Genomic DNA, 23,921 nt, shown 5'->3' on the forward strand with positions numbered 1-23,921 from the left:
GGGACGTGCAGATCATATTGCTTTAGTCGGTCGAAGTCCAGTCCTGTGCTGTACTCCAAAACGATGTGCAAATTACGTCAATTAATTGGACCTCATTCCGATGTTAATATGCAGTTACATACTGTAGTCACCCCGCTCGACGGACGTCAACCTGATTCTAGTCAATATTAGTGTATGTCGCCCCCAGGTTATCGTCATAGTGCATTAGCCGAAAGGTGGGCTGTCATTTATGGAAATTGATTGTGAAAAACATATAGACCCATTCACTACTTAGTGTGATACGGCCATGAATGTTATCGCCATTCAGTAGTACCGTTCACATTCCGTTAGCATAATGTAGCTACAATAGGCTGTTTTCACGGAGGAAAATAAGGCAACATTTAGCCTGATTGAAACGCCGCGGAATGGAACGTCTGTTCTTCATAAAGTCATTCTGTTCTATTACATTCAACTTTGCCACCCCTTTCACGCTAAATGTTGCCATCCACCTCACTTTCACCCCAATAGTTACGACCGAGAAGTGATCGATCTTGAGGTTACTGCTATTTGAAAACAACACTTTTTTTTTCTAAATGTCAAGATACTCGCTTCTTACTAGGGGTGTGAATTGCCTAGTACCTGACGATTCGATCCGTATCACGATTCATAGGTCACGATTCGATTCGATACCGATTAATCCCGATACGAATTTACAAGTCGATTGTTGCGATATTTTTACTCAAATTTAGAAAATACCATTCAGTAAACTTATACATGTACACTGTAAGATTTGTATGAAAATGTATTATTATCTTATAACTGTGAGCCACTGTATGTAACAAACAGGTTTAACAACATTTTTCATGTTTGAACGGCATTGAAATAAAATATTAAGGCTAAATGTTCCATTAATATAACATTCTTCCATGCTTAAGGTGTGAAAGTTAGACATTTTGTTGAATATTTTTCCATCAAAAATGGATGTTAAAAAATCGATTCGGCTGCCTATTGAATCGATTCGAGAACTGCGTGCTGTAGTATTGCGATATATTGCCGAATCGATTTTTTTTAACACCCCTACTTCTTACCTTTTGGAGTAGAAAGAAATCCAGCTGTGAATCACTTTTCTAATCCAAGTCCGATCTCAACTCTCTCCACCGCTGAAATGTCAAACCAATGTTCACTCTCGTTCTTGCCCGGCGTCAGTCACTATCAAGTTTTCTTTTTTTTTTTTAAGCAGCCTTCCGTGGAGTAACAGCGGGTGTCTGGGGCAGCGAAAATCTGTACTAGTTCCGTCTTCGCGACTACAGGAAACAACTGACGAGAACGTGCATAACGTCACATCCCGCAGACAGAGGGCGGGAAATTCGAAGGATTCGGACCGGACGCTTCCTAAATAATATTGGCCAGAGGCTTGTAGGAGTACCCATTGTGAACAGCTAAGATGTTAATCTACTAATTAGAATATGTTTCAGTCATAAATGGTAAAATAAAAAGGCTATTGTTAAGATGTTTTTTTGGGAAATCCTCCATAGAGTAGGCTTTAAATATTTATTAGTAGTTATTGACAGTTATAATTATTTTTTTGTGTGTGTGTTTTTTTCTCTTCAAAATAAGGATCAGGACAGGAAAACAAAAGGTTGATAATTTAATGTTAAATATAAATATTTAACCTTTAGACAGACACCAACACAATTAAACAGAATATGTACACATTGTGAAGTATTTCAGAAACACACATTTAAGACATGAAATAAACCTACCGTCCAGCCAAAAGAAATATGAAGCCACCTTATGGAACAATAAATCTATCAAACACATTTTAACCACTTAATATATGCAAAAATATTTCCAAAAGTTCATTTCCCTTTTTAATCAACAATTTTTGTTTTTAACAATTTTTGTTTTTCTTTTGCCATCACATTCATTTTTGGTTAATGTATGACATCTTTTTTGTTTTTTTTAATCTGAGACACGATGATGACCACAGAATCACTACTGTTTATATTTTGTTTTTTGGGCTGTCGTTCATTTTGAGTTTGATGACGTAATCGCGGGCACGTCTCAGTTCTCCTATCTGCTGCTCATGCTAGTTGTAGACATTGACAGGGAGCCACAAACTGAGAAATTAGATACTTGCAGTGTGCTTTTAGCAGAGCTGGTGTGTTGGCTGTGGGACATACCTGTGTCGTTTGAATCCATGCATTGGATCGTCATGGGAGTTATTCTTTTTGGCTCGCGCGCAGTACCAACGCCGGCCCGGGACATACAAGTGCACCGAGAGGACTCGATAGCTATGGGAAATACCGAGATGTACGGCACCGGCTTCTGCTAACTGTCTCCTTTGCTAGCTCTCTGTAAACACGGAAGTAGCTTGAATACTGATGCTACTGAAATGCAAACAAAACAAGTAGAACATGGCGCAGAACTCTTGCTATTGTTATGAAAACCATAAAGCCTCACTCGCAACCGATTCACGGCCACGCGATATCCGGTCCACAGCTTTACAAGCAATGTATCTAAGGATTCCCGGCGGATTTTGTATCGGTTGACAAGTCTGCTACCGATACGGTCGTTTAGCTCCCCTTGACGAACGATGGTTCGGTCAATCGGTTTTTTGTTCCACCCCTACTGAAAACGTGACTTGTTTGACGTCACTCTCCCTGGCGAGAGGGCGGAGACGACCTCATCCCATAATGCTTCACGGACCAGTTGAGGATGGAAATAAATTGTTTTTTTTTTTTACCACTTTTATGGTCCATAATGTACACTTTTTTTGTTGCGTTGTGTGCCTGTTGGTTAATAAAACTAGTAGTAAAAGTATCATCACTTTTGTTTTGAATGTGCAAACCATTCACGACCAGACCATGGCTGAATTCAGTGTGGTGATCAATGACTTCCGCCTCATCTTCGTAGTTAGCGGCAGTTGTTTGTGACTGTTACAACAGTGAGATATTTTGTCTTCTTCATGAAAATGTGGAGTAACGCATTGAATCTCTGGACAGTAACTTTAATCAGACTACTTTGTAGAATAAAGTAAAGCGTTAGACTACTAGTTACTTTGGAATATATATATATATATATATATATATATATATATATATATATATATATATATATATATATATATGTTAATGGGTTATAACAACTGAGGAATTTGAATTTATATTGTGTATAGGCTATATAATAATAATAATAATAATAATAATATATAACTATATATAAAAATATATTATTAAAAAAATATATTCTTAAAAAAATAAAATAAAAATCTCGCTTAGGTCACTATTTACTGGTGTTGTCATGGTTCGGTTCTCAGCCTGTTGTGCTTTTGTGTGTGTGTTCCAGTGCCAACAACGATGGGGGCGTTCCCCAGCCCCGCACCTGCATCGCGTTGGCAATTAGGACTTTAAAAGGACTCCGAGCTGCACAGCAAGCTGTCGGATTATTATTTGCTCACTAGTGTGTCCAAGTGTTCTCCGCGTTTCCAAGTTTTGGTAAAGTCATAGAATCTGTTTTCGTCCTCGATTTACTCTGTATTCACGTGTGTATATCCGCGTCGCTTTCTGTTGTTTACTCCGCTTCTTTGATTGTTTCCGTATTCCATTTCGAGTAGTCCTTGCCGGGTGCAAGTGTTTTTGGTTACATTCGTGTTCCTTGCCGTTGCAAGTGTTTTATGTTACATTCGCGTTCCTTGCCGGTTGCAAGTGTTATGTATTACCTTCGTGCTCCTTGCCTTTTGCAAGTGTTTTTTGTTAAGTTCGTGTTCCTTGCCTTTTGCAAGTGTTTTCTGTTTCCTTCGGGTTCCTTGCTGTGTGCAAGTGATTATTGTGATCCGCGTTATCTTTCCTGCGAGCAAGATTTGCTTCTTCGGTTGACCAAAAGAATAAACCGTGATTGTTTGCCTTCTCTGAGCCTGCTTTTCTGGGATCCGTTTTCCTTCGACTCAGCCGAGTCGTGTCAGAATAATCCGACCATGGATCCCGCAGACTCGGAAAAGGTGAGACGGGCATTGGCCAGTCAGGAACAACGGGTCGGGCAAACCGAGACCACCTTGGCCGGTCTTCACGAGGTGGTGGGCAGGCTTGCTCATCGTTGTGAGGAAATGTTCGGGAGGCTCGAGCAGCTCAGTTCCCGCCCGGAACTTTCGCGTTCGGACACTGCCATTTCGGCTCTCCCGGTTACCCATAGAGAACCCGTTTTGCCCCACCCGTCACGCTACGACGGACATCCTGGAGGTTGCGGTCAGTTTTTACATCAGTGTTCACTCATTTTCGACCAGCAACCATTTACTTACGCTCAAGATCAGTCAAAAGTAGCATTCGTTATGAGCCTCCTGACTGGTCAAGCCGCTACCTGGGCTATGGTGGTGAGCAACGCGCGACCAGACCTTCGGTCTTCTTTTCCCAATTTTGTTAGTGAATTTGAACGCGTGTTCGATCATCCGGTTAGGGGGAGAGAGGCCGGGGGTCGGTTGCTAGACTTAGTACAGGGGACGAGATCGGTCGCTGATTATTCAATCGAGTTTCGTATTCTGGCCGCCGAGAGCGGGTTTGGAGACTGTGCGCTGCAGAGTGTCTTTCGTCGGGGATTGAATACACAACTCAAGGATGAACTGGCAGTCCGCGACGACATGAGCTCTTTAGAGGGTCTCATTGAACTAACGATCCGTTTGGACAATCGTGTACGGGAACGTGGCAGAGAGCGTGCTGTTGAGCGGCGTGGAGTAGCCGTAAACAACGACATGTCCAGACTCTCTCTCGACGTCACCGAAGCACGCACCCTTCCGGGACCTCCGGACAACGGAGGGGAGCCCATGCAACTGGGTGGTGGACACCTGCACCCTGAGGAGCGTCATCGCCGATGGCTCGCTGGTGCCTGCCTGTACTGCGGTCAACCGGGACATCGAGTGGCGTCGTGCCCAACGCGACCTCCACGCAAGACGCGGCCGACCGCTCGACTGGGGGGCCGTGCCGATGTGCCCCTGAAGTCCGAGAAGGAGGCAAATCCGGGTAAGCATGAACCGGGGGGAACCGAACCATGCCCGCCGTCGGGGTCTTCTCTCAGTGAGAAACGGCTAGAGTTGTCGGGGGAGCTGTCAGGATACGGGTTGAGTGTTAGGGTAAGTGCGTTGATCGATTCCGGGGCAGATGATTGCTTTATTGACCCGTGTGTTGTAGACGCGTTAGGAAGCCCGGTAGAGACCTTAGAAAAGGTCAAGAAGGTTTTCGACCTCAACGGGCGCCTGCTGGCGGAGGTACGACTGTCTACCGGACCTCTCAACTTGAGACTCTCGGGAAATCACGAGGAGAGAAGGAGGTTTTTTATTATGCCGTCCCGTTCTGCGCCCCTAGTGTTGGGCCTACCATGGCTTAGAACGCATAATCCAGACATCGATTGGGAAAAGCCGGCGTTAGAGAACTGGAGTCCCTTCTGCCATGCCCACTGTCTGAAGTCGGCAGGAGGGACAACATCGGTGCCAGCTAGTTTAACTCCAGAACCGGTATGTCTAGATAACGTTCCCGAGGAGTATCATGATTTGAGTAAGGTCTTTAGTAAAGATCGTGCACGAGCATTGCCGCCCCATCGTCCGTATGATTGTGCGATTGACCTGATTCCCGGTGCACCATTGCCGGGTTCACGTTTATATCAGGTGTCCCAGCCGGAGCAAGACGCTTTACGGGAGTACATTAATGAGTCGCTAGCGTCTGGTCAGATACGGCCGTCCAAGTCTCCCGTAGGAGCTGGATTTTTCTTTATCGAGAAAAAGGATAAGACACTCCGCCCTTGCGTCGACTATCGTGGTTTGAATGATATCACGGTTAAGAATAAATATCCCCTTCCCTTGCTTGACTCAGCGTTTGCTCCATTACAGTTGGCCCGAATTTTTACTAAGCTAGACCTGCGAAGCGCCTATCATTTGGTGAGAATACGGGAAGGGGACGAGTGGAAGACTGCTTTTAAGACGTCACTCGGACACTTTGAATATTGCGTTATGCCCTTTGGTCTGACAAACGCCCCAGCAGTATTTCAATGTTTAATTAATGACGTCCTTAGGGACATGTTGAACACTTTTTGCTTTGTTTACCTCGATGATATCCTGATCTTCTCACGCGATATTCATGAGCATAGACAACATGTCCGCCTGGTCCTCCAGCGCCTATTAGAAAACCGGCTCTATGTGAAGGCAGAGAAGTGCGAGTTCCACGCCAAGTCTGTGCAATTCCTGGGTTTCATTATTGAGGGAGGGCAACTACGGGCGGATCCGGTAAAGACTCAAGCCGTGGTCGAGTGGCCGACTCCCAAAACCCGAAAACAGCTGCAACGGTTTTTGGGCTTCGCTAATTTTTATCGTCGATTTATCAAAGACTATAGCTTACGGGCAGCCCCCCTTACTAAACTGACGTCAAGTAAAGTACCCTTTAGGTGGTCACCTGTTGCCGAAGAGGCATTTTTGAAATTGAAACAGCAGTTTGTAAACCCGCCAGTGCTCATCCACGCTATTACAGATTTGTCTTTTGTGGTCGAGGTTGACGCGTCGGATTCAGGAGTGGGGGCGGTCCTGTCCCAGCGGTCGCCAGAAGACGGGAAGCTCCATCCCTGCGCCTTCTTCTCCCGGCGACTGAGTCCCGCAGAGGCAAACTACGACGTCGGAAACAGGGAACTTCTGGCAATCGTCTTGGCTCTTCAAGAGTGGCGACACTGGCTGGAGGGCGCCAAGGAACCCTTTAGGGTGTTGACGGACCACAAAAACCTGGCATACCTTCGGTCAGCCAAAAGACTCAACTCGCGGCAAGCACGTTGGGCCTTACTGTTCACAAGGTTCAACTTTGCCAGGGATCCCGGAAACAGAAGCCAGACGCTTTGTCCCGGATCCACGATGCGGCCACGCCGGAGGCTGGAACTGAACCGGTCCTGCCCGCACATTGCTTCGTGGGGGCAGTTCAATGGGAGGTCGAGAAACGAGTCACTGAAGCCCAGGAAGGGATCGCTGTGCCGGAGGAGTGCCCGGCAGAGAAACTGTTTGTTCCTGACCCGGTGCGGGCTGAGGTCCTACGGTGGGGTCACACCTCACGAGTTGCGTGTCACCCAGGAATCAACCGGACTCTTGCCCTGATCGGCCAGCGGTTTTGGTGGGCCGACATGAAGAAGGACGTCACAGAATTCGTCAAAGCATGTACCGCTTGTGCGTGCGGGAAATCGTCCCACCAGCCGCCGATGGGACTGCTGAGGCCGCTACCCATCCCGACGCGGCCTTGGTCACACATCTCGTTGGACTTCATCACCGGCCTCCCCCGGTCAAGGGGAAACACGGTCATCATGACAGTGGTTGACCACTTTTCGAAGCTGACTCACTTTGTTGCCCTCTCAAAACTGCCATCATCCTGGGAGACTGCTCAACTCCTCGTCCGTCATGTCTTCCGTCTTCACGGCATTCCGGCGGACTTGGTGTCCGACCGGGGTCCTCAATTCGTCTCCCAGGTCTGGAGGAAATTCTGTAAGTTGTTGGGCGCCACAGTCAGTTTGTCGTCTGGATATCATCCCCAAACCAACGGCCAGACGGAGAGGGCCAACCAGGACCTTGAAGCTGCCCTACGATGTGTTTGCCTGCACAACCCGGAATCCTGGTCTTCACACCTCTCCTGGATCAGGTACGCCACGAACACTCTGCCGTCATCTGCGACAGGTCACTCACCCTTTAAGGCGGCATACGGCTATCAGCCACCTCTGTTTCCTTCACAAGAAGGCCCCATCGAACTGCCCACCATCCAACATCACCTCCGGCGGGCCCACAAGGTATGGCGGGAGACCCGAGCGGCGCTATCCCGCTCAGCGGCCCGCAATAAGGAGATTGCGGACCATCGGCGGTGTCCGGAGCCCACTTACCGGCCAGGAGACAAGGTCTGGCTCTCATCCGTCTGGCAGGTTGCTCGAAGAAGTTGGGTCCGCGCTACATTGGACCTTTTGAAATACTCACCGTCATCAACCCAGTGACTGTTAAACTCCGTCTTCCGCCTTCACTCAAGGTGCATCCAGTGTTCCACGTTTCCCTCCTCAAGCCAGAGACTCCCAGCCCGCTGAACCCGCCTGCACCCGCGCCGCCTCCTCCCCGAGTGGTCGATGGGGATCCTGTCTACATGGTCAAAGAAATCTTGGACTCTAGGCGCAGGGGCCGGGGCTTCCAGTACCTGGTCGACTGGGAAGGTTACGGACCAGAGGAGCGGCAATGGGTCCCCGGCTCCTGGATCCTAGACCCGTCTTTGCTCGACACCTTCTATGCTGCTCATCCAGATAAGCCAGGTGGTCCGCCAAGGGGCGTCCGTTAAGGGGGGGGGTACTGTCATGGTTCGGTTCTCAGCCTGTTGTGCTTTTGTGTGTGTGTTCCAGTGCCAACAACGAGGGGGGCGTTCCCCAGCCCCGCACCTGCATCGCGTTGGCAATTAGGACTTTAAAAGGACTCCGAGCTGCACAGCAAGCTGTCGGATTATTATTTGCTCACTAGTGTGTCCAAGTGTTCTCCGCGTTTCCAAGTTTTGGTAAAGTCATAGAATCTGTTTTCGTCCTCGATTTACTCTGTATTCACGTGTGTATATCCGCGTCGCTTTCTGTTGTTTACTCCGCTTCTTTGATTGTTTCCGAATTCCATTTCGAGTAGTCCTTGCCGGGTGCAAGTGTTTTGTGTTTGTTATTCTGTCCTTGCCTTTTGCAAGTGTTTTTGGTTACATTCGTGTTCCTTGCCGTTGCAAGTGTTTTATGTTACATTCGCGTTCCTTGCCGGTTGCAAGTGTTATGTATTACCTTCGTGCTCCTTGCCTTTTGCAAGTGTTTTTTGTTAAACTCGTGTTCCTTGCCTTTTGCAAGTGTTTTCTGTTTCCTTCGGGTTCCTTGCTGTGTGCAAGTGATTATTGTGATCCGCGTTATCTTGCCTGCGAGCAAGATTTGCTTCTTCGGTTGACCAAAAGAATAAACCGTGATTGTTTGCCTTCTCTGAGCCTGCTTTTCTGGGATCCGTTTTCCTTCGACTCAGCCGAGTCGTGTCAGATGTATTGTTATGTTGAATCCCCCACAGATTTCCTTCACACTCACTTCCCCCCTCGGTTTTTCACTATTATACTTATCTACTTGTAACCTCTCTCTTTATATAAATTATATAAATTGCCCAATTACTCTTTTGCTATCCTATAATATGTTAATATTAATGAGCATCTCATACAGATGTATACATAGGACTGAGTCTACATTGTTTGTATGCAGAAATTAGTTCTGGTCTCCTGGAATGTGTGTGGCGCTCGCTCCCAGGCAAAAAGAATAAAAATTTTAGACCATCTCTCAAAATTTAAGGCAGATATTTGTCTCCTACAAGAAACCCACCTATAAAAATCAGAAGAAAAATTAATTATTGATAGAAATTTTAGTCAAGTTTACTCTGCCTCCTATAATAGTAGACAAAGAGGTGTCTCTATACTTATACATAAGAATGTACTCTTTACTCTAAATAATATATAGCAATAGATTCAGAGGGCCGATATATTACTATTCAGGTAACTAGATTTAATAAAGTATATACAATTGGTAATTTATATGCCCCAAATAATGATGACCCGGCTTTTTTCCATGAATTTTTCTCTTGGTTACTTGATTTAGCAGCAAATTCTACTATTATTATTGGAGGTGATTTTAACACGGTCTTAAACCCATTAATAGATCGTTCTAATAATACAAAGGTACAAATGGTGAATGCACACAATCACCAGAAGAAATTAACCACATTTTCTATAACTATTATCGTAATCTATACTCGGAAATTAATAGACCTAACCCTGAACATATTGAGGCATTCCTTAATAGCTTAAATATACCTCAGTTATCTACTGAACATAAAGATACTCTAGATGCCCCGCTTACTATAGATGAGTTGTATGGTGCTTTAGACAGTATGCCTAATGGCAGAGCACCTGGTCCATACGGTTATCCGGCTATATTTTTTATTAACTTCTGGTTAATGTTTGCTCCATTATTTTTAAGAGTAGTAACTGAAATTAAAACTAATGGTGATAAACATCAACATATGAATAGAGCAGCAATTAAACTTTTATTAAAGCCAGAAAAAGACCCCACCCTCCCATCAAGTTACCGACCAATATCACTAATTAACACAGATATTAAAATTATCGCCAAGGCCTTGGCATCTAGACTAGAGACAATAATCTCGACAATTATTCATAGCGATCAAACAGGTTTTATTAAAGGTCGTCATTCTACTAATAATATTGGGAGGCTCTTTAACTTGATTAGTATGTCACAGCGGCATGACAAAAAGGCAGTTATTTCGCTGGATGCAGATAAAGCCTTCGATAAAGTTAATTGGTCCTTCCTCTTTGCTGTCCTAAATAAATTTGGCTTTGGGGAGTCATTCATTCAATGGGTATTATATGATTCTCCTAAAGCTACAGTTACTACTAATGGGATTACATCACAGAGTTTTACTCTACAAAGAGGTACAAGACAAGGGTGCCCAATGTCTCCCTTATTATTTGTTATATTTATTGAGCCGCTTGCATTAGCTATACGTCAGGATAGACGGATTCAAGGAATCCACTCCCAGACAATAGAACATAAAATTAATCTATATGCCGATGATATATTACTCTATTTAGAAGAACCTGCTATCTCGTTAGGGGAAGCATTCAACTTAATAACTAAATTCTCTCACTTATCAGATTATTCTATTATCTGTACAAAATCAACAATACTACCTATTACAGAAAATTCATGGAACCTCACAAGTCAGGATCCACACTACTCCTTTCCTACAGGTAATTTAAAATACTTAGGTGTTAACATTTCACCTAAGTTAACTGAATTAACTTCTTTAAATTTTTTACCATTATTGGATAGCATCCGCAGTGACCTGGAGCGTTGGAATAATCTTCCTATCTCTTTAATAGGACGAATAGCTACTATAAAAATGAAAGTTTTACCAAAGATGAATGATATATTTTCAATCATTCCATTTAAACCTACGTCTAACTGGTTCCAATCGCTGGACTCTGCTATCACAAAATTCTATTGGAATAAAAAAAAAAGCAAAAATTAGTCTATCCACTCTTCAGGAAAATAAATCTAAAGGAGGTTTAGAGGCACCAAACTTTATGTACTACTATATAGCTAATCGGTGGCGGTTGTGTCTTGGCCGCTCCCTGGGCCCCCTGTTGGGTGCCGTGTTGGGGTGCTTTCCCTGGTGTCCGGGGCGTTGCCGTCCCGGCGCGGTCCGCTGCTCCGTGCCCGGCGGCGCGGTTCGGGGCGGGTGGCCCTCTGGTGTGCCCTGTGGTACTTACTCACTTCACTAGTTTTGCACTATACACTTTGTAAATATACACTTAGGGCACAAAACATATTTCTTGGTGGGGTGGGGAAGGGTGGAAACACCGTCTTTACCCTTCAACTCCCCTCCAATTTTAATGCACTTCACATCCAGGGGGATGGGGTGAGTTGGGGTGGGGAGCCATCAGGGGGGATAGACTGCAGTGCCTGGCAGTGCTGTGGCCCCCCCATCTGTGTCCTGCCCCACCACTTTGTCCCTCTATTTCCTTTTTTAATGCACCACACATACACATTCATTTTCTTTGGGATGCGGGTGGATCGGAGTAGGGGAATTTTTTTTTCCCTCTGCTCCATCTCACCTGCTCCCAATTTTAATGCACCACACTCACACACTTGTATATACACTGGGTGGGGCCACATTCACGGTGTAAGGGTAGAGCTCGCCAGTCGGCGAGCTGGCGGACTCAGTAACAGGGTTAGGTGTCACTAGTACGCTGGCGCGACGACCGGGGCCTCTTCCCACCGGGCTCTGTGTTCTGGTGTTCCGCCCTTCCCCCGGTGCTTCCTCCTCTGCTTCCCCCCTCCCGCCGCTGTGCCGTCCTTCCACACGGCTGGAGCTGGGGTGGGCACGTCTTCCCTCTCTGCGCTGCTGCCCGTTGCCGGTTTCCGGGGGCGGGTGGGCTCGCCGACCGGTGTCCGCCCGGGTAGCGTGGTGGTGGCCTTGGTGCTGCCGCGGCTCGGGGGATTCCGGGGGGGCGGTGCTCGCTTTGCTGGGCCGCGGTTGACGGCTTCTTTCTTTGGTGGCGGTCCTTATACATGCCAGATCCATCACACTAGCATCGACTGAAATTCAAACAGAATTCGCCTCTCCCTCCCACTGCTCGTTGAATCAGTGGGTGCTGGTGTCTGTGGATCTCACTTTGCTTTATCTATCCTTCCCTCCTTCCTCTCTTTAGTTTTTGCTCTGGTCACTTGAGATCTCCTCAATTTGTTGGAATTTAGAGGTTTCTGGGGTTGACATAAGACTGGTTTTGTAACTACGCAGGAGGTGTTTGGTTGGTGCTGGATTTCACTTTGATGGACTGGATGTACTGGTTTCTATGGATCTCACTCTGCCTCATCGATCCTTCCCTCCTTCCTCTCCTTAGTTTTTCCTCTGGTCTCTTGAGATCTCTTTAATTTGTTGGAATTTAGAGGCTTCTGGGGTTGGCGTAAGACTTTGATTTTGTAACCATGGGGAAGGCAGGAAGTGTTTGGTCGGTGCTGGATTTCACTTTGATTTATCTTTCTTTTCTTTTTATCTTTTCTGACCTTTTCTCTGGTCTCCTGACCGTTTGGACCTCACGACTCTGGTGAGACTCTGAAGTATCTGGTTAAGGTGAAGGGTAATGATATTTTTATGAGGTTTTAGGTGAATTAATGAGTATAAAATTATACGTATTTGCACGCGCACGCACACAAACGCACACACTACACGACGTTGAATCGGTAAGACTACTGAATGAACAATTCTGAGCTCTCTCTCGAAAAAAAAAAAAAAAAAATCAATGCATCTTTAAACTAAGAGTGCCATCTAGACGAGACAAAAATATCACAAGCACTTCATGAAGCTTCATTTGTCCATCACTACAAACCCAAAAAAATCTGGTCAGTATGTTTAAACTTTTATGGGACTTTTTTGTAGTTTGGACATGTTACAGGTGACCAGACAGTGTCACTGTTCTTTTTACATTGGTATTAGAGAAGCAAGCTTACACCGGATGCGTTTGCGGTGCATTCCGGCGACGCAAGCAATTAGATTACATTCATTCGAATGGTGCAGTTTACACCGCTTGCGTGTGCGTTGCGTGTCGACTGCGTCTCAACTGCGGCGTGCCGCAGCCCTTCCGCAAGGATAGACCTATTTTCTATTTTTGCCGGACGCCGCAGCGGTAGGCCTCCGGCAAATGGCAAGCTAGCAAAAAACACATCGAGCGGGACAGGAAGACCGACGCAGTTTCAAAATAAATTTCCGGTTACCTTTCAAGATAAAACACTCGCCAGCTCCTATTTCGTGTTTGTCGTTGTTTTTAATGCCACATGGTCGCGCGCGGTCGCGCGCGGTCACGCGAGACACGGCGACGGAGCTGACTGACCGCAGCTGTGCGGAGCCGGTGTGGATTGACCATAAAATTGACGCGTCCGGAGCACGCAGTCAAGACGCACCGCAGCCGCACACGCAACCGGTGTAAACCCGGGGATATCCTGTACGTATTAATATTAAAGGCAGTTTGAGGAATGTGAGAGGAAGCCCAAGCTTACAAAGAAAAGTAAGCATGGGGATGACATACAAACTCCACACAGAAAGTATCAATTAGAACCTCAAAGTGTGAGGCAGAAGAACTAATCGCACATTGGAATAACAATTAATCCATGCATCCATTTTCTTGACCGCTTATTCCTCACAAGGGTCGTGGGGTGTGCTGGAGCCTATCTCAGCTGGCTTTGGGCAGTAGGCGGGAGAAAACCCTGAAGTGGTTGCCAGCCAATCGCAGGGAATAACAATTAAAAGCACTGAAACATGGAGTCGACAAGATACATGTTCACTGGATCAAATGGGACATTCTTACCTCCTCTCGTGGCTTGTCTCGCTGTTTCTGAAAGGTCCACCTAACTCGAGCCTGAAGGGATTTGGGGATGCACTCCAAGAAGGTGCTGCTTCCTTCGACTCCGTATAGCTTCTTCTCAGCAATGTGGTGCTTGTGGTGGTCTGCAGGGCGCAACACAAGGGGAAAAAGACAATATAGTAGGCTACTTCATTACCCATAACGTTGAGGGAAAAACTGAGCTATAGTGGATGACTGAAAAGGAGAAAGCAATACAGGAAGGTCATATGACCACTAGGGGACTCAATATAGATCTTTACAATTTGGGATAACTACAAATTGTTGCATTATTTAGGTTACTGTAAATGCTTACCTCCTGAGCAGAGAGTGTTGGGATCACCGTTCCTTACATCCTGGCGACGGAATCGCCTGTAAAACAAACAAACAAATAAATAAACAAATAAAAGTGAGGCCTGAAAACCTTTTTATCTATCTTTTTAATTAGGCCTGAAAACCATTGTATTTATTTTATTTTGGAATTTTTATTTTACTTTTTATTTTTATTTTAATTATGAATATGATGTTAACTTTTTTTTCTCTGTAGCACTTTGAGATCATGATGAAAAGTGCATTACAAATTCAATTTTTTATTATAGTGTGAAGGCTGGAGGCAACAAATTCGTTGGCCGTTAGTTCATACATTTACGAAAAACTATCGGAACACCTCATGGGCCGCGGGATTAATGATGAGGACGCTGTATAGACACCGATCTAGTATAAGCTCATACCTATGGTAGAGGTTCCTCTTAGCCAATGGGATGACAGAAACATGCACAAACACCGATCTAGTATACGCTTATACCTATGGTAGAAGGTTGCTCTTAGCCAATGGGATGCCAGAACGATGCACAAACACCGATCTAGTATTTACGCTCATAGGTACCTATGGTAGGAAATAGCCATAGCCGAAAGTATGTTGCGTTCGGTAATGTATTTTTACCTTTCGTATCTAGAAATTTCTTTCGTAACAAGAGGCAATATTTTCCCGTTGAGGAGTTTCGTAACTCGAAAATTTCGGATGAAGAGACGTTCGTAAGTAGAGGTTCCACTGTACTTAATAATTACTAGTAATACTACTACTGTTTTTACGACTACTACTACTACTATTATTACTAGTAATTAATAGGTAATTACTTTGTAATTTTTACAGTTTCTTTGTTTCCTTCATTAGCATTCAGCTAATAGCATTCGGCTTAGCATTCAGCTATTAGCATTCAGCTTTCAGCATTCAGCTTTCAGCATTCCCACGCAATTTCTCCAGAAATTGCTTAGTCTAGTTGTGGGAATGTTGTTTCTAACCTTTATTATTATTGTAGGAATGCTGAAAGCATTCCCACATATGTTGTTTCTAACCTTTATTATTATTATACTTATTGTGGGATGCTGAAAGCATCCCACAATAAGTATTTTATTCTCTTATCGTTTGACTTCATATTACTTACAGTGCTCGCATAATTTAATGTTAAAGATCTACTTTTCCCCATTCAGTTTTAATGGGACTGACACTGAATTTTTTCTAAGTCCCATTTTCCACGCCCACTTCCATACATACAACAGACCATATTGACTGGCTTTCTGATACTGCTCAGTGGCGCAGTTGGGAGAGTGCATGTACAGTCATGTACATTGCACATATGTCCGTGGCAATTACATAAACGGATGTTAAGTATACCAACTGACGATCATACCAGGAAATGCGTTATACTGGCATGATCAAACACATGTGTCCCAAATCAGCGCTGATGACTTTCAGCGTCAGGTGACACTTTAAATTACAAATACGCCAATTCGCTCTGCTGCACACAGGTCCGGTGGCTCACGGAGTTAACCGCTGGAGCCAGGTGAATAGCAAAGACAGCCCTACGAATGGTTCGCTGGTTCAAACCTCGGATGGAGCAACTTTTTTTTTTTTTTTCTCAGTTTCGTCATAATACAACAAGTTAACATCTATTTCGTTAAATGTCATTTGACAAACTATTTCTTCAAAATTAATCCATATTGCATAATGCATTCTATAATTTCATTGAAGTGATTGAACACGTGGCCCCCATTATTCAGCATCAAATGTCACGTTTCAATATAGATACGCTGTAAGACATACTTCTTTTTTTTTTTAGTGAAAGCTAAAACTTTCGTCTTTTCATTTATAATTCATCCATAATTTCTCATTTGTAATTTACAACCAATTTATCTTTCTTTATTCATTTAACATACATTTTATTGCGTTCAGACACATTCGCTGCTTCCATTTCACAACACTTCAATGATTCCACCAAGTCTTCTGTGGGTGAGTGGATAGAGTGGCAGTGCAGTAGATCATTGAATAGTAAACAGGAGGTGAGGGTTCGATACCAGTCTCAGACTGGTTGAATTTAAACTTCTGTCTTTTCATTTATAATTCATTCATAATTTCTCATATGTAATTTACAACCAATGAAATGTAATGTAGTCTACAAGTTACTAAATAATTACGAGTAATTATTTAGTAACTTGTAGACTACAAGTTACTAAATAATTACGAGTAATACTACTACTAGTAACTCCGGTCTCCTCCCACATTCCAAAGACATGCATGGCAGGTTAATTGGGCGCTCCGAATTGTCCCTAGGTGTGCTTGTGAGTGTGGATGGTTGTTCGTCTCTGTGTGCCCTGCGATTGGCTGGCAACCAGTCCAGGGTGTCCCCCGCCTACTGCCCAGAGCCAGCTGAGATAGGCGCCAGCACCCCCGCGACCCAAGTGAGGAATAAGCGGTCAAGAAAAAGGATGGATGGATGGATGGACTACTACTAGTATTACTGTTTCTACTACTGCTACTACTACTACTAGTACTACTACTACTACTACTACTACTACTACTATTACTAGTAATTAATAGTTAATTACGATGTAATTTTCACGGAATTTCTTCTTATTTCCTTCATTAGCATTCTGCTATTAGCAGTCAGCTTAGCATTCAGCTATTAGCATTCGGCTTTCAGCATCCCACGCAATTTCTTCAGAAATTGCTTAGTCTAGTTTCAGTTATTATTCCCCCCACTTTTTTGGGAGCTATCTACTTCCACATTTTTCACCCGATTCACTCCATTCCAATTTCAAACTATTCCAAAAATTCACGCGACAACCGCTTGTATTTTTTTTATTCCTAGGATTCACGCCTTACCCACAATTCCCGATTTCGTACCCGAATTTTCCCCATTATTCTTAACTCTTTGACTGCCAGCCATTTTCGGAAAAGGTAACCCCATAGTGCCAGCTGATTTACAGAATTTTACCGATCTTTCAAGCTCCACAGAAAATGTTGTGTTAGGACTATGGAAACGCGGATACTACCAAATGAAATATTGAAGTCTCATCTTTCATCTAAAAAAAAAAAAGTTTGTTTCTACCTTATTCGGATCTTCAGTAATCAACAATAGAAAACAGCTTCGTTTCACCCAAATCCACTATTTTCTTCCAAAATACGGAGAAATCAAGCTTTTTGTGAAACAATGTTATTTCATGTACTCTAGTGAATTTGGCACTTTTTTTTTTTTGCATGAGTGATTCTACAAACACCTAAACTTCTATAAAACACTACCGCAACAATAAAAAATGTTTTTTGATTGCAAAATAATAGTTTATTTACATGCAACAGTAGCAATCCGAACAAACAATTTGGAAAACTATTTGAAAACTATTTACACGTGCGCAACAGTTTTTGTCAGTCTGCTTCTGCATGGACTGATTTCCGTAGAGGTTGGTATGATGAACGATGTGCTGGAGAAGTTCATCCGTGATGAAGAGCTCCAGGATGTCAGCTGGCAGGTGGGAATTCAGGTCCTGGTTTTGCAGCAAAGGGGAAGATGGTTGGCTGCCAGCCGAATTCATCAACTTCAAGCCAGCCAGAATCTTTGGGATCTGCAAATATACATTTCAATATCATATATTATTTTAGAGCACTGTGATGCAATGTGTGTGTGTGTGGGTGTGTGTGTGTGTGTGTGTGTGTGTGTGTGTGTGTGTGTGTGTGTGTGTGTGCGTGTGCGTGCATGTTTACCTTTTTTTCTTGGATGTATTGGTTGATGCACATTCTGTAATTTATAGAAGACGTTTACCATCAAATATTTTATTAGTGCTGTGGAGAATCTTTTTTTTTTTTTCTTTTTACCTTTGTTCTGCTCACTGTGAGAAGGGTCACTTTGGGCCCTATAAGGAGGAGCTGAAAGAAACATATACAATTACAATACTATCGAAAGACTTTCCTTTTATTGTTGCGGTGTATTGAAAACGTTTTTTTTTTTTTACCTTTCTTTGTCGTAGAACCAGCGGTCGGACGTTGCTGTGAGCACGATCTATAAAATATACATTCACGTTTGGATAGGTAATAGATGTTTTAGTGTATATCAGCACATTTACACACGCTGCTAGCAGATCGACCGAAAAGTTAGGAAAGTAATCTTACTAGCAATCTCTTAGCATGTTAGCGCTTACCTTCACGTTCTTTGGAAGACTGTCCAAGACTTGCATCGGACCCATAGTAGTCGTCATCGTCCGATGAAACGTCATCTGTGCAGACGTGCTCGGTTGTGCACCACTTTTCTCCGGTGTTAGCATCGCTAGCCGGTGGGGCCTTAGGACGTTATTAGCATCGCTAGCCGGTGGGGCCTTAGGACGTGGTCGAAACGGCCGCGTCACCGCTTCAACTATGACTTAACCCCGTCATCACTGTGCTCTTGAGCACTGGTCGATGCTTTTGAGCTTTGAAAATAAGGATCAAGCGTGAGCTGATTGCCATCTGTAGCCTTTTTGACTCTCTTAGCCAAGTTAGCCATTCAACACTCGAGCTCAGCCTCTCTTCTTCTACTGTTGTCTCCTACCCGATCTTGTCCAAAAGACTCATCACAGCCATCTAGTGGCCAGGAATATTCATTATAGTAACCCGATCGGCTTGATATTTGGAGCACAGCTGCCCAAGGCTTTCCTCCACCCGTTTCCATAAAAAAACATAGTAGACGTCAATTGACGTCTATGGCGGCCTATCCTAGGATTATACTGAACGTTTTTAAACGTTTATGGCTAAACGTTTATGGCGGTCAAAGAGTTAATGGGAGATTCAAAGTTTCACATTTACTTCCACATTTTTCATGATATTCACATCATTCCAGCTTCAATATATTCCAGCAATTCATGCTATGAGCTATTCCAGCTCTTCAGTTGCAAAATTCACACCTTACCCACAATTCCTGATTTTGTACCCGAATATTTCCCACATTCTACATTTTCCATATACTTAAACATTTTTCATGCTATTCACATCATTCCAGCTTAAATATATTCCAGCAATTCATGCCATGAGCTATTCCAGCTTTTCAGTTAAAAAATTCACACCTTACCCACAATTCCCGATTTCGTACCTGAACATTTCCCACGTTCTACATTTTCCATTTACTTACACATTTTCATGCTATTCACATCATTCCAGCTTCAACATATTCCAGCAATTCATGCTATGAGCTATTCCAGCTTTTCAGTTCCAAAATTCACGCCTTACCCGCAATTCCCAATTTCGTACCCGAATATTTCCCACATTCTACATTTTCCATTTACTTCCACATTATTCATCCGATTGACGTCGTTCCAGCTTCAATATATTCCAGCAATTCAAGCCAAGAGCTCTTCCATCTTTTCAGTTCCAAAATTCACGCCTTACCCACAATTCCCGATTTCGTACCCGAATATTTCCCGCATTCTACATTTTCCATTTACTTCCACATTATTCATCCGATTGACGTCATTCCAACGTCAATATATTCCAGCAATTCAAGCCATGAGCTTTTCCAGCTTTTCAGTTCCAAAATTCACGCCTTACCCACAATTCCCAATTTCGTACCGGAATATTTCCCGCATTCTACATTTTCCATTTACTTCCACATCATTCATCCGATTCACATCATTCCAGCTTCAATATATTCCAGCAATTCATGCCATGAGCTATTCCAGCTTTTCAGTTCCAAAATTCACGCGTTACCCACATTTCTCGATTTCGCAACCGATTATTTCCCACATTCTACATTTTCCATTTACTTCCACATTATTCATCCGATTACTTCATTCCAACTTCAATATATTCCATTTCACGCCATGAGCTCTTCCAGCTTTTCAGTTACAAAATCCACGCGTTACCCACAATTCTCGATTTCGCACCCGATTATTTCCCACATTCTACATGGGCGATTCTACATTTCACATTTACTTCCACATTATTTATCCGATTAACTTCATTCCAACTACAATATACTCCACCAATTCATGCCATGACCTCTTCCATCTTACCACCTAACTTACCCAGCACGGCAGCCATTTTACAACTTACCATGCACATGATTAGGTATGCCTGATATTCCCCCACCTGAACAGGAAGTGACCTATATCAACAGGAAGTGACCTCATATCAACAGGAAGTGACTTAATTTCAACAGGAAGTGACCAGTAAGTGACCTTAATTCAACAGGAAGTGACCTGATTTCAATAGGAAGTGACCTCATATCAACAGGAAGTAACCTAATTTCAATAGGAAGTGACCTAAAATCAACAGGAAGTGACCTAAAATCAACAGGAAGTGACCGATTTCAACAGGAAGTGACCTGTTTTAACAGGAAGTGACCTCATATCAACAGGAAGTGACCCGATTTCAACAGGAAGTGACCCGAATTCAACAGGAAGTGACCTGAAATCAACAGGAAGTGAGCATGCTAGTGCTAAGTTAGCATGCTAATGCGAGCTTAGCATGCTAATGCTAGCTTAGCATTATAATGCTAAGCTAGCATGCTAATGTTAAAGTTAACTTAACATGCTAATGCTAAGTTAGCATGCGAATGCTAATGTTAGCTTAGCATATTAATGCTAATGTTAGCTTAGCATGTTAATGTTAGTTTAGCACGCTACTGCTAATGCTAAGTTAGCATGCTAATGCTAATGTTAGCTTAGCATGCTAATGCTAGCTTAGCAAGCCAATGCTAATGCTAGTTTAGAACGCTCATACTATATTAGCATGCTATTGCTAATGTTAGCTTAGCATGCTAGCATGCTAATGCTAGCTTAGTATACTAACAGTGACTATTACTCCATTGCTTAAGTTTGCCACTCCTTACACCATTGCAACTCGATTCTACCCTCCTTACTTCATTGCTTACTTAATTCTTCTCACTTTACTCCATTGCTTACCCGATTACTTGCTACTTCCTCCATTTCTTACTTGATTTCTTCATTGTTTTCTTGTTTCTTGCTGATTTATTTTTACCTTTGTGCTATTTTTCTTCCTTCAACTGCTTCTAGATTTCTGGATTAATTCAAACCATTCCAACTTCAGCATGTTAAGCTCATTCCATGTCATTCAGTATCATTCAACATCATTCAACACCATTCAATATCTTTCAATATAATTCATCATTCAACATTATTCAAAATCATTCCACAGGTATCATTCAGCTCTCCAGCCTTCACACGCCATTTCCCCAGAAATGGCATTTCTAGTTATTATTAGGGCCCGAGCAGCGACCGCTGCGAGGTCCCTATTGTTTTTGTAAAAATTATTATTAGGGCCCGAGCAGCGACCGCTGCGAGGTCCCTATTGTTTTTGTAAAAATTATTATTATTATTAGGGCCCGAGCAGCTGCGAGGTCCCTATTGTTTTTCGTTCGAATTATTATTATTATTATTATTATTATTATTATTATTATTATTATTATTCTCCGTAAACGATCGCATTTTTGAGGACCTAAACATTCACGAAAACTCACCAAACTTTGCACACTCCTCAGGCCCGGCGAAAAATTTTATATTATGAAGTCGTCATAACAACGCGACTCTATAGCGTCCCCTAGCGTAGAAAAATAAAAACCAAGCCTGGCACGTTTGAGCTAGAGCAACGAAAATTGGCAGGCACGTGTAGCACCCCGAGACGCACAAAAAAGTCTATTGGGACCATGTAGCTAAAATGTACAGGAAATGAGCTATGAATTTTTTTATGTCCAATTTTGGCCTATTTTGGCACATTCACTGTGGTCATGCTTTTTCCCCCTCTGCAAACATTTTTCATCCAATTCACATCAAACTTGGCATTTATCATCTCAAGACCTGAGAGAACAACTGGGCAAAAAGTCTTGCCTTTTAGAAATACTATATGATGGGGGCGGGGCATCAAATATTGTCTTTAAAATTTCATTTGTCCAGAAAGAGCAAATGCTTAATAACTCCCATGTTCAAGCTCCAAAAAATCTCAAACTTCTCAGGCAACGTAATAGTCACGGCCTGAAAACATCTATATGATAAAATTCAGTTATACATATAGCGCCACCTAGTGGTTACAATAAATGTCATACTTTACGTTTTTAGCTACTGTGCTGAGCTTGTTGAAGGGATCCATTTGAAAATTGGTCAGAAAAGCCTTAAGATGTTGATCATGCCCCACACCGAATATTGTAACTTTTCGCCAAAGGGCGTGGCCGCTACGGTGACGCAAAGTCTGAAGATTTTTCGTGAAAATAAAAGCTGCATTAACTTGACCGAGATGATCCTATCTTCTCAAAATTTCACACATTTGATGAGAGTCCAGCCCTAAAGACATCTACTGACTTATATTTCATCTAACTGATAGCGCCACCTAGTGGCAATTTTTTTTCTTACGAATTTTCTTCTACGTTTTTCTCCAAACACGTTAACTGGACCTACCTCATATTTGCTCAGATGAGGGTTTCGGCCTTCATGATGTCACAACACGAAGTTTGTGAGTTTTCGCGAATTGCTGTGGGTGTGGCTAAGCGCTGTTCGCCAAGAAAACAACGCCAGTTTTGAGGGTCTAAACATGCACAGAAACTCATGAAACTTGGCACACACATCTGGCCTGGTAAAATGAGCAATATTTTATTGTTGATTGTGCTATTTTTACAAAAATGACTCAATAGCGCCCCCTAGAGGTTTTTAACGAAGCAGCCCCGGTTGTACGTTTAAGCAAGAACGACAAATATTTTTAGGTGTATGAGGGAGCCCAAGACCTACAAAAAAGTCTCTTGGACCCATATGCTAAAATGAACAGGAAGTGAGCTACGAATTTTTGAATGTCCCATTTTTGACGATTTTTGCACATTCACAGGGGGCAGACTTTTGCCCACTTCTCCTACACGTTTCATCTGAATGAGTTAAGACTTGACCTGGACAATGTCAAGACCTGAGCCAACGACAGGGGGAAAAATCTTGACCTTTCGAAATACTATATGATGAAGGCGGGGCATCAAAATTTGTGTTTCGCACTGAAAAAGGATATGCATAATAACTCCCCGGTACATGCTCCAAAAAATCCAAAACTTGACATGTATGTTTATCGTCAAGGCCTGAAGCTATCTCTATGACAACATTCAGTTATATATGCAGCCCCACCTAGCCATTGAGGCATAAAAAAAATACCCCACATACGGTATTTTGTACAAAAAATGTAAACTCATTCTAAGTGTGATAACTAAGTCATTTATGAATATTCTTTTAGTTTCCACCACTCAAAATGTTCACTGGCATCAGACTTATCCAAACATATATATATTTTTATTTATTTTTGATAGCCTCTGTGGACATTAAAAGCAATATCGTGAATGTAGGATATGCTTAATAACTCCACCGTACATGCTCCAAAAAAAATCCCACACTTGACATGTATGCTTATAATCAAGGCCTGAAGGTATCTCGATGTCAACATTCAGTTATAAATACAGCGCCACCTAGCCCTTGAGGCTTATATAAAAAAAAAAACCCACATACGGTATTTTGTACAAAAAAATGTAAACTCATTCTAAGTGTGATGACTAAGTCATTTATGAATATTCTTTTAGTTTCCACCACTCAAATTGTTCACTGGCTTCACACCGATCCAAACGTATGTACGTTTCCATTTTGTTTTATTCATTTTTGATTGCCCCTTTGGACAATAAAAGTAACATTGTG

General features: G+C 43.1%; 1 protein-coding gene and 1 long non-coding RNA gene across 8 annotated transcripts in view; both read right to left on the minus strand.

Annotated features, from left to right (window-relative positions):
* sema3b (sema domain, immunoglobulin domain (Ig), short basic domain, secreted, (semaphorin) 3B) overlaps nt 1-23,921 on the minus strand; it is a 365,064-nt gene that overhangs the window by 5,064 nt on the left and 336,079 nt on the right. For all 7 annotated transcript variants that reach the window (XM_077515174.1, XM_077515173.1, XM_077515172.1 and 4 more), the window contains 2 exons: nt 14,263-14,318; nt 13,914-14,053 (listed from right to left, as the gene is read on the minus strand). In XM_077515174.1, the coding sequence (XP_077371300.1) occupies nt 13,914-14,053; nt 14,263-14,318 (196 nt within the window). The remainder of the gene's footprint in view (nt 1-13,913; nt 14,054-14,262; nt 14,319-23,921) is intronic.
* Nucleotides 17,481-18,927, minus strand: LOC144014868 (uncharacterized). The gene is made up of 5 exons (XR_013282606.1): nt 18,420-18,927; nt 18,234-18,280; nt 18,097-18,147; nt 17,986-18,019; nt 17,481-17,846 (listed from the first exon to the last, which is right to left on the minus strand). It is a non-coding gene; the product is annotated as an uncharacterized LOC144014868 (long non-coding RNA).

Source organism: Festucalex cinctus, chromosome 2, assembly GCF_051991245.1.
Source record: "Festucalex cinctus isolate MCC-2025b chromosome 2, RoL_Fcin_1.0, whole genome shotgun sequence".
In the NCBI taxonomy this organism is placed as follows: Eukaryota; Metazoa; Chordata; class Actinopteri; order Syngnathiformes; family Syngnathidae; genus Festucalex; species Festucalex cinctus.